Source organism: Salvelinus sp. IW2-2015, linkage group LG28 (assembly GCF_002910315.2).
Source record: "Salvelinus sp. IW2-2015 linkage group LG28, ASM291031v2, whole genome shotgun sequence".
In the NCBI taxonomy this organism is placed as follows: domain Eukaryota; kingdom Metazoa; phylum Chordata; class Actinopteri; order Salmoniformes; family Salmonidae; genus Salvelinus; species Salvelinus sp. IW2-2015.
Genome location: NC_036868.1, coordinates 16,900,135 through 16,912,277, shown reverse-complemented (window position 1 = coordinate 16,912,277; position 12,143 = coordinate 16,900,135). Strand labels below are relative to the sequence as shown.

General features: G+C 44.9%; 1 protein-coding gene across 2 annotated transcripts in view; it reads right to left on the bottom strand.

Annotated features, from left to right (window-relative positions):
• LOC111954329 (RAC-alpha serine/threonine-protein kinase) overlaps positions 1-12,143 on the bottom strand; it is a 38,985-nt gene that overhangs the window by 13,121 nt on the left and 13,721 nt on the right. For both annotated transcript variants that reach the window (XM_070435971.1, XM_023973974.2), the window contains exon 2: positions 11,516-11,701. In XM_070435971.1, the coding sequence (XP_070292072.1) occupies positions 11,516-11,561 (46 nt within the window). In that variant the 5' untranslated portion in view covers positions 11,562-11,701. The remainder of the gene's footprint in view (positions 1-11,515; positions 11,702-12,143) is intronic.

Here is a 12,143-nt window from a genome sequence, read left to right as displayed (position 1 = left end):
AAGAACCGAAACGCTGCTGGGTTTCTCACGCTCAACAGTTACCAGTCTGTATCAAGAATGGTCCACCACCCAAAGGACATGCAGCCAACTTGACAACTGTGGCACGCATTGGAGTCAACATGGGCCCGCATCCCTGTGGAATGCTTTCGACACCTAGAGTCCATGCCCCAACGAATTCAAATCAAACTCTATTTGTCACATGCGCCGAATACAACAAGTGTAGACATTACCGTGAAATGCTTAGTTACAAGCCRTTAACCAACAGTGCAGTTCAAGAAGAGTCAAGAAAATATTTACCAAATAAACTAAAGTAAAAAATAATCAAAAGTAACACAATAACAAGGCTATATACAGGGGGTCCTGGTACCGAGTCAGTGTGCGGGGGTACAGGTTAGAGGTAATTGAGGCTGTTCTGGTGGCAAAGGGGGGTGCAACTCAATAATAAGGTGTTTGTAATGTTTTGTTCACTGTGTATACATATTCAGTACAGTTAAATTAGATCTTTAGAAAGAGGAGAGGCTCTAAGATAAACATATTGTATCTGTTTTTAAAGTTAAACTTGCTTTTTGCCTGAGTAACCTGTGGTGGCAGAACATTCCATGATGACATGGCTCTATAGATAACTGAGCAATGCATTAAATCTGTTTTTGGTTTGGGTATAGTGAAGAAAGCCATAGTGGCATGTTTGGTGGGGTAGGTACTGTATGTCTGTTTGAAGTGTATGCAAATAGATTATGCATGTGATTAGGCATTTTCAACACACAAATTCTTCTTAAAAAATAGAGTAGTCAGTCAATTTCTCAATCATGAAAGACTATCATGCATGTATTATTATTTATTTATTTGGGGGGGGCTAGATAAGCTTTAATATTGGAGATACTGTGGCTTCCATCAATGTAATTGTCTGCATCATTTCTAATCCTCCAAATATTATATTTTTTATATATACAGAACCTTCCAGAAGGACAACCATCTCTGCAGCACTCCACCAATCAGGTTTTTATGGTAGAGTGGCCAGACGGAAGCCACTCCTCAGTAAAAAGGCACATGACAGCATGCTTGGAGTTTGCCAAAAGGCACCTAAAGACTCTCAGACCATGAGAAACAAGATTCTCTGGTCTGATGAAACCAAGATTGAACTCTTTGGTCTGAATGCCAAGTGTCACATCTGGAGGAAACATGGCACCATCCCGGCAGGGACTGGGAGACTAGTCAGGATTGAGGCAAAGATGAACAGTACAGAGTACAGAGATCGTTGATGAAAACCTGCTCTCAGACTGGGGCGAAGGTTCACCTTCCAACAGGACAACGACCCGACACTGTACATATCTGATGTTAGAGAAGCTTCCATTGAAGAATACTGAGTTATATTGGATAAGTAACTCTCCAACCATGCGATGACAGGTGATGTAAAGCCATAGTTTTTTTTAATAACAAATGAGGATCAATAACAAACGGAACACTGAAAACTAACAATACAGCTCCAACTAACATCTTATTATCCATTTATTTTGGCCAATCATCAGTCATCTGAGTCAATGCAGTACAAGTTAGGTGCCCTTCCCTATATGCATGCTGAGCATCTGTAGTTAGCATTGTATTTATTCCAACGATAGACAGCTGCCTCTGATTGGGAACCATACCCGGCCAACAAAGAAAAAGAAAGACTAGAATGCCCACCCAAATCACACCCCGACCTAACCAAATAGAGAAATAAAAAGGCTCTCTAAGGTCAGGGTGTGACAACAGGCAGCTGTTACAGCCAGCAAAGGGTGCTTTACCATTTTTAGGTAGAAAATAAATTTCCGTTTGCATCAGAGACCTTATCTAACATCACACACATATTCTCCAGATACTGACAATTTGTACTTGGTGGCCTATAGCAGCACCCTAAAATAAGAGACTTCAGGTGTAGCAGGTGAATCTGCATCAAAGCACTTCTATTTCATTTGTCATGAGATGCTCTCTGAGCTTTACAGGAATATGGCTCTGAATATATACAGCAACACCTCCCCGCTAGACATTCCTGTCTTTTCAATATACACTGAACAAAAATATAAAACGCAACATGAAAAGTATTGGTCCCATGTTTCATGCGCTGAAATTAAAGTTCCCAGAAATGTTCCATATGCACAAAAAGCGTATTTCTCTAATTTTGTGCAGAAATTTGTTTACATCCCTGTTAGTGAGCATTTTTCCTTTGCCAAGATAATCCATCCACCTGCCAGATGTGGCATATCAAGAAGCTGATTAAACAGCATGATCATTACACAGATGCGCCTTGTGCTGAAGACAATAAAAGGCCACTCTAAAATGTGCAGTTTTGTCACACAACACAATGCCAGAGATGTCTCAAGTTGAGGGAGTGTGCAATTGGCATGCTGACTGCAGGAACGTCCAGCAGTGCTTTTGCCAGATAATTGAATGTTAATTTCTCTACCATAAGCCGCCTCCAACGTTTTAGAGGATTTGGCACAACCAAAGAATTTCTGCACAAACTGTCAGAAACGATCTCAGGGAAGCTCACCTGCGTGCTCATTGTACTCACCAGGGTCTTGACCTGACTGCAGTTCGGCGTCTTAACTGACTTCAGTGGGGCAAATGCTCACCTCCACTGGCACGGTGGAGAAGTGTGATCTTCACGGATGAATCCCGGGTTTCAACTTTATCGGGCAGATGGCGTCGTGTGGGCGAGCGGTTTGCTGATGTGAACGTTGTGAACAGAGTGCCCCATGGTGGCGGTAGGGTTATGGCATGGGCAGGCATAAGCTAAGGACAACCAACACAATTGCATTTTATCGATGGCCATTTGAATCCACACAGAGATATCATGATGAGATCCTGAGGCCCATTCATCCACCACCATCACCTCATGTTTCAGCATGATAATGCATGGCCCCATGTCACAAGGATCTGTACACAATTCATGGAAGCTGAAATTGTCCCAGTTCTTCCATGGCCTGCATACTCACCAGACATGTCACACATTGAGGATGTTTGCGATGCTCTGGATCGACATGTACGACAGCGTGTTCCAGTTCCCGCCAATATCCCAAAACATTCCACAGGCCACAACCAACAGCCTGATCAACTCTATGTGAAGGAGATGTGTCGCGCTACATGAGGCAAATGGTGGTCACACCAGATACTGACTGGTTTTCTGATGCAAGCCCCTACTTTTTTTCTTCTTCAAGGTATCTGTGACCAACAGATGCATATCTGTATTCCCAATCATGTGAAATCCATAGATTAGGGCCTAATGAATTTATAATTTCCTTATATGAATTGTAACCCTGTAAAATCTTTGAAATTATTGTCTGTTGCGTTTATATTTTCATTCAGTATATGTTACATCCTTGTATTTCTACTGCTGTATCAAAGGCGCTGTCAGCCTCAGAAATGGCTAATATATTAATATTATCTCAGATTAGCAAATTACTCATCTCATGAGGCTATATATATTTATATGAGCTAACTTTAATCCTTTCCGGGGTAGCTTATATAAAACTGAACTCAATGATAAATGGGTTGTATTTCTAATAATTCTATTTATGATAATAACAAAAGGAATTAATCGATTTTTGAGGAGATGATGTGCAGCAGATGCCTGGTTTAGCTCAGCTGCGTTGTAGGGTCCTATGTGCAGCAGATGCCTGGTTTAGCTCAGCTGCTGTAATGGTCCTATGTGCAGCAGATGCCTGGTTTAGCCTCAGCTGCTGTAATAGGTCCTATGTGCAGCAGATGCCTGGTTTAGCTCAGCTGCTGTAATGGGTCCTATGTGCAGCAGATGCCTGGTTTAGCTCAGCTGCTGTAATGGGTCCTATGTGCAGCAGATGCCTGGTTTAGCTCAGCTGCTGTAATGGGTCCTATGTGCAGCAGATCTGGTTTAGCTCAGCTGCTGTAATGGGGCCTATGTGCAGCAGATGCCTGGTTTAGCTCAGCTGCTGTAATGGGTCCTATGTGCAGCAGATGCCTGGTTTAGCTCAGCTGCTGTAATGGGTCCTATGTGCAGCAGATGCCTGGTTTAGCTCAGCTGCTGTAATGGTCCTATGGCAGCAGATGCCTGATTTAGCTCAGCTGCTGTAATGGGTCCTGTGTGTAGCTGGTGTAGACAGTGCAGGCGCAAGACAGCAGATATGAGTAATCAACGTACTTTTACTCAAAATGTCAAATATACAAAGTAACAAATACACGCACACCATGACAGACCGAAAATACAATAAACAATCACTCACAAAAACCCATGGGGAACGAGGGTTAAATAATGAACAAGTATAGTGGGATTGAAATCAGGTGTGTAAAACAAAAACAAAAAACAAATGGAAAATGAAGAGTGGATCGGCGGCGGCTAGAAGGCCGGTGACGTCCGGTGACGTCGCCCGAACAAGGAGAGGGACCGACTTCGGCGGAAGTCGTGACAGCTGCAGCACGGTGTGCTATTCTTCGTTCCACTTCTGGACTGTTGGTCCCTTCTGATTGGGGTGTTGTCCTGTAAGCATGGGGGTAGTGGGATGGGGGTGCTGTCCAATCTGGAAGGGCCTGATGGTGCAGGGTGGTATTGCCGTCTGGATGGGGCCCGATGGTGCAGGGTGGAGCTGGATTCTCTGGCGCCGATGGTGCAGGGTGGTGTTGGCCGGCTGATGGGGTTTGATGGGGCGTGGAGGCTGGAGTCTTCTGGATGGGGCCCGATGTGCAGGGTGGAGCTGGATTCTCTGGATGGGCCGATGGTGCAGGGTGGAGCTGGATTCTCTGGATGGGCCCGGATGGTGCAGGGTGGAGCTGGATTCTCTGGATGGGGCCCGATGGTGCAGGGTGAGCTGGATTCTCTGGATGGGGCCCGATGGTGCAGGGTGGAGCTGGATTCTCTGGATGGGGCCGATGGTGCAGGGGGTGGAGCTGGATTCTCTGGAGGGGGCCCGATGGGTGCAGGGTGGAGCTGGATTCTCTGGATGGGGCCCGTGGTGGCAGGGTGGAGCTGGATTCTCTGGATGGGGCCCGATGGTGCAGGGTGGAGCTGGATTCTCTGGATGGGGCCCGATGGTGCAGGGTGGAGCTGGATTCTCTGGATGGGGCCCGATGGTGCAGGGTGGAGCTGGATTCTCTGGATGGGGCACAGCCTATAGCCAGCTCAGCATTGTTGCTCTGAATAAATGTGGAAGGGCACATCTCCACGTAACAACAGGGTGGACACAGTGATTTTGTGTTAGTTAATCCATCCAACTCTGGCTGCCACTTGCTGCATTGCAGGATCTACATGTCTTCTCATTGCCATCAAATCATTAGTAGCGGTGTGAATTATAATACGTTTGACCCCGTTTAATGTGTTGCTTGACAGACTGACATGCCTGTAGTGCTGAACTTTTAGTGTTTTTTAAGGTCGGTTCGGTTTCAGTTCAATCATTAAAAAAACAATCACGGTTTCTGCAAAAATTTTACATTAAATTAATTATGAAATAATTCTATTAAAATGATTAGTGCTTTTTCATGGAAATAACAAAGCCAAAAATAGTGAACATTCAACTGCCAAAACCTTGAAAATTCTCCATTGTCTCGGTCAGGGCCACATAGAAAAGTAGGAAATTACTATTAAATAAAATATATTTCAATTGTGTATATTACTTCGTTTTATTTGATGACTTTATAATTTTTCATTCCTTAAAGTAATCATCTCATCTCTGCTCAGGCACTAGCAGCCAGCCAGCCAACAATCTAACATCATCTCTGTTCTCCCCATACTATACTGTCTTTAGTCATCCTATTTAGCTAGGCTAGCCTGCCTAAGTATGCTGCAGAACGGTCTGATAATCATTTTACTATAAATTATTTTACTACTATAAGTCATCCTTTAATGAACTCTCTATCCCTTACTCTCATCGTTGTGTTGTCTACATTCCTCTCATGTGCCGGCGTATGTGGTGTGTGTGTATCTAACCTAAAGTAGCAGGCGTAAAAGTGTATCCATCTGTGTCCGAGACAGAAAAGAACAGGCGCAATGGATTATGGTTAGTGTAGTTAATTGCCAAGTTTATTTGCTGAACTTGGTTGAATATTTGCTCAAGTAAAACAACTCCCTTCAGCCCAGCGTCCCATATAGTTCTTGACTTAATTTATCTTGTGAATGATTTGATTTCTCTCCAGAGAAACGGCGCATTGGGCTCACAAAAAAAAACTAAATGGAACTCAAGTAATTGATCAGACGTCGGTCAATTGGCTGTTTAATAACCGGAAAAAAACATTTGGTTAATCACTAAGCACTACATGCTAGGGAAAAGCAGTTTCTCTGAGAAATGTGTCATTGGAGTCACAAAATAAAAGCCATAGGGTGCTCTGACTGTGTGCTGCTGTTGTGGGCTGTGGTGTCTGGAGTGATGGTCTTTGGAGTGGGGTGGTGACCACAGGTGGCCTTTCCTTGTCTTCCTCTCTCCTGAGGGTCCCAGCATGGCTCCGCTGGCACTCTGGGACTGGGATGTGAGGGTCTAAGGGAGGTCTGTTCAGACCTATCTGACGAGGGGAATGTGCTGGTGTGGGTAGTGAGGAGTTGCACTGGGTCTGGTTACTGACCTCTTGTGCTGAATGTCTGAATTCTGGGAGGTCCACTATGAGAAGCTGTGGTACTGCTGATGAGGGGATGTGAGGGTGTGGTAGTAAGGGTTGTGGTAGGCCCCAGTTTTTCTCTCATAGAGTGGATGGCACTATAGCAATTCTATGACTGCTGACATAAGTCAACAGTGGCTGAGCATGGTGGTGCAGTGACAGGGAAGATAAGAGATACCAGTGCAGTCTGGGATAGGAGGAGGATGTGGTTTCAAAGGAACTGTGTGGCTTATAATAAGAATCCACTTCCTCCTGTACCTCCCCCACACATACACACTCGGAAACACACACCCACACACACTCGCTCTGATACACGCCCACGGGGGATGCCTCGCCAACCCCACCCACACACACACACACACACACCACACACACACACACACACACACACACACACACACACACACACACACACACAACCACACACACACACAACCACACACACCCAACACACACACACACACACCACACACACACAACACACACACACACACACACACACACACACAAAGGCCTAATCTAATTCAGCTCAGCCTACAGTGTGGTAACCAGGCCCCTCGAATAGGCAGTTTCTTCTAAAGAGGCAAACACTGTACACTATTGTGTTTTATGCATGTGAATAGCTACAACAGCAGCAACTCAAACTAAGTACCGTCACCTTTATTGGGGGAGCGATCATCCATGTATGTGTATATATATATAACTGTGAAAAGAGTATGACATGCAAATTGCTTGTGAGCAGAATGAATGCGAGGGTAGACAGTTCCTGTCTACACTTTGAGATAGACAAGTAGGTCAAAACATCAGTCAGATGTCATACCTGTCTCTAAACTCATCCATTCAAGCACAAGCACAGACGACAGAGTACACCCGTCGTCTTCTGGTCAGCGGTCCATTTGCAAGCAACTATGAACCTTATGCTAGGCTTGGTAACACAACAATGTGGTTCAGTAAGTGCTGTGTGTGTCCCTTTGATAACTCGGCACACATTTCTCATCCATACAGTGGGAGAACAAGTATTTGATACACTGCCGATTTTGCAAGTTTTCCTACTTACAAAGCATGTAGAGGTCTGTAATTTTTATCATAGGTACACTTCAACTGTGAGAGACGGAATCTAAACAAAAATCCAGAAAATCACATTGTATGATTTTTAAGTAATTAATTTGCATTTTTTGCATGACATAAGTATTTGATACATCAGAAAAGCAGAACTTAATATTTGGTACAGAAACCTTTGTGTGCAATTACAGAGATCATACGTTTCCTGTAGTTCTTGACCGGTTTGCACACACTGCAGCAGGGATTTTGGCCCACTCCTCCATACAGACCTTCTCCAGATCCTTCAGGTTTCGGGGCTGTCGCTGGGCAATACGGACTTTCAGCTCCCTCCAAAGATTTCTATTGGGTTCAGGTCTGGAGACTGGCTAGGCCACTCCAGGACCTTGAGATGCTTCTTACGGAGCCATCCTTTAGTTGCCCTGGCTGTGTGTTTCGGGTCGTTGTCATGCTGGAGAACCAGCCACGACCCATCTTCAATGCTCTTACTGAAGGAAGGAGGTTGTTGGCCAAGATCTCGCGATACATGGCCCCATCCTCCCCTCAATACGGTGCAGTCGTCCTGTCCCCTTTGCAGAAAAGCATCCCCAAGAATGAGTTTCCACCTCCATGCTTCACGGTTGGGATGGTGTCTTTGGGGTTGTACTCATCCTTCTTCTTCTCGAACACCGGCGAGTGGAGTTTAGACCGAAAAGCTCTATTTTTGTCTCATCAGACCACATGACCTTCTCCCATTCCTCCTCTGGATCATCCAGATGGTCATTGGCAAACTTCAAGACGGCCTGGACATGCGCTGGCTTGAGCAGGGGGCCTTGCGTGCGCTGCAGGACTTTAATCCATGACGGCATGGTGTGTTACTAATGGTTTTCTTTGAGACTGTGGTCCCAGCTCTCTTCAGGTATTGACCAGGTCCTGCCGTGTAGTTCTGGGCTGATCCCTCACCTTCCTCATGATCATTGATGCCCCACGAGGTGAGATCTTGCATGGAGCCCCAGACCGAGGGTGATTGACCGTCATCTTGAACTTCTTCATTTTCTAATAATTGCGCCAACAGTTTTGCCTTCTCACCAAGCTGCTTGCCTATTGTCCTGTAGCCATCCCAGCCTGTTGCAGGTCTACAATTGTATCCCTGATGTCCTTACACAGCTCTCTGGTCTTGGCCATTGTGGAGAGGTTGGAGTTTGTTTGATTGAGTGTGTGGACAGGTGTCTTTTATACAGGTAAGAGTTCAAACAGGTGCAGTTAATACAGGTTAATGAGTGAAGAACAGGAGGCTTCTTAAAGAAAAACTAACAGGTCTGTGAGAGCCGGAATTCTTACTGGTTGGTAGGTGATCAAATACTTATGTCATGCAATAAAATGCAAATTAATTACTTAAAAATCATACAATGTGATTTTCTGGATTTTTGTTTTAGATTCCGTCTCTCACAGTTGAAGTGTACCTATGATAAAAATTACAGACCTCTACATGCTTTGTAAGTAGGAAAACCTGCAAAATCGGCAGTGTATCAAATACTTGTTCTCCCCACTGTATGTAAGTGTTAAGAGGAGCCACCACTACCAGTATGTCTCTGCCTTACAGCCACTCCTCAATATGCCTCACCTGACCCTGTAGTGTGCTCAACCACACTGGGTCTGAGGAGGCTTTTGGTAAGGAAGGTACYGGCTGGCCTGGCTGACACATGACCACCCTCCCCCCAACCTACAAATCCTCTGCACCAACTGTAACTGCCAATCTCCACAGACTGATCCCGGTGTACCCGTCTCCTCTGCAACGTTTGCGAACGGAATGCTTTGATCAGACAAGAGTGGCACACCATCGCAAGCCACATAACCGCAGGCTAAAGGGTGTGGCTACTTTGCCATATCAGGAACCAACCAGCTGCCAGGACACTAAACAGTATTTAGGCTGAGGCTGGGATTTAAGAATAAGCCTTTCCAGTTGTGAATTTTGAGTCCAGGAGTCACATCCAAAGCACATTTTTCTCCTACCTCGTGTATGACTCTTTTGCTTGGAATCAGAGGACTCCTAGCCATGCTGAGATACTGGCTAAAAAAGGGAAAGGTAGATGCGTTCCAGGGAGTCCAGATGTTTTCCTCAGAGCAGGCTTTTCCAATGGTTGACTAACACCTTGGTTGGAGCCCCTGCCATGTTTCAATGTGAAGAGTCCCATGGAGGTCGTCCTAGCATCCATCCGTGGCTTTGATTATCCCTGGAATAGTGGGAAAGTCCAAACTCGGTCTGCAGTGATGGAACCAATGCCCTTCAGTAACCGCTTAAACCCAAGTAGTTGACTCACTTCACGCTAAAATACAGCCCTATCTGATGAAAGCAAGAAACCTGGCATAATCGGGTCATTCAGGCTACATTTATATACCTTGCTTCCATTACATACAAACCAGTTCAGCATATTGTCAACCATACAGAGGAGACATGATGCACGTTGGCATGTTTAAATTAGGTGACTTGCATACAGTGCTTGAATGAGCATGACCCTCCTAAACTAAAGTTGTTGTATAAAGTTTGAGAGTGACAGGTGGGCAAAGCATGAGCATTTTTAAAATGCACCCTGAGCTGAAAGAGCCTGACAGCACCACCCTGCAGCCTTCATGGTTTCCCATGGGTGATGTCACCATGGCCACATCGAGAGAGAAAAAACATCTCCCCCCAAATCCCTTGTGGGCAAAACAGGCTCGCCGCCACACTAAGCGGCACAAATCCAGCATCGGCTGCCTTCCTTTTGAACAGGGCCCAGAGCCATTCCGGGTGGTGTCTGTCTGCATAGCTGAACTGGGATGACCCCCAAACTCCTAGACACGGCGCTACACTGTCCGACTGTCCGAGGCTGGAGGGAGGGAGGATTCTCCCGTAATAACCCATTGGCCTTGCAAACTCCTCAACCGTCCAACTTCCACAGTGTGTAGGAGTCTTACTGCTGCTGTCGCCCTCCACCACACCCTTATCCCTGCTCCATTGCAGAAAGTTAAGTTGCGCCTCTGTGATTGAAAAGGGTGTTGTATACAACCCAATAACAGAATTCACTCTGAAATATCCAGTGTAGGCAATTAGAGGATTTCATATGTGAAAACAAACATAAGTGGCTGAAACCATCGTTTGTCATTGTCAGTCATTCTCTGAACTCCTTAATTTTGCAATCCGTTCTTCCCTGTGGCTACAGCTGTGTCGAGGTGAGGCGGCGTGCGCTGGCGACAGTTCAGTCATACAGTGGGGGGTGTCATCCTCTTTGTTTATAGAACACAGAAAGGGTCAAAGGTAAAGCAGGTGCAAGTGGAAAACATGCACGAGGTTTGGCTTGGGTCACAGCAGAGACCCAGAGTTCAACCTACACACAGACTAATCCAAAAGTTAATAGTTCATTTCTATCCAGAAAAGGGCAAATATTTTGTTTCACCCACCTAAGTCCTGATATAACCGCTACTAGTGTGTGTGCGCACTAACAGGTTTGTTATGAGGATGTATTCACAGGCCTTAGGTGTTGGGAACTAACATTTTATGAACCATGAACATTCGTAGCAGCCATTAAATACTTCAGAACAGTAAACATTCTTATAGACCGTAAACAATATCGAGGACCATAAACATTGCATCACTTGCATTGTAGACCTGGTTATCTATGAATGGAGCTGAAACAACAGGAAGCAATCTCAGGAATTTGTGAGACGACTTTATCTGCCCATTTAGGTCAAAAGACAACAGGTTGGCTAATTGAAAAATATGCAAAATCTACAAAGAAATCTACACTTATTTCATATCAAAACAGAGGAAGAATCAATGGAAGATTGTGTGATTTCCAAAGCCTTAGGTAAGAGGGTGTGGGAGATGGAGGGAATATGTATTTACCGCGTTTGTGAAGCCATCCCTCCTTCACAATGACTACTTCGCCCATGGTGGTCTGCGGAGGAATGGGGGTAAGGGGGAGGTTCTGTCCACTGAGGGAGTCCCACAGAAGGAGAAGACACTCTGGTCCCCTTCAGTCAAATCAGAAGTGGTCTAGTGCTGGGGAACGTTTCAGCCAGCACTGGTTACCTATTGGAGTAAGACAAAGAGAGGCTGGATTTGAACTAGGACACCCTATTACACATTCTTCAATGCTGCAAATATTAACACACCACAGGCAGTGATAAAGCAACATTAAGAGACAAAGAAACAAGGACTACAAATGGCAATCAGTTATTATTCCAGAAAAACAGCTCAAGTCATTTACTATACAATTACAAAGTAATTACTAAATCACTATGTAACAAAATACAATGTTAGAGTAATTACAGTTTTACTACACATGAATAAGGACAAATTCATGTAGTGTTGCCATTTCTATCTGTTTTTTCTGTAGCGTTGTACCCTACTGAACAAGTGTCTGGTATTTGTTATTATAAATTGGGTGGTTCGAACCCTGAATGCTGATTGGCTGACAGCCGTGGTATATCAGACCGTATATTTGTTTTTACTATTACGTTGGTAACCAGTT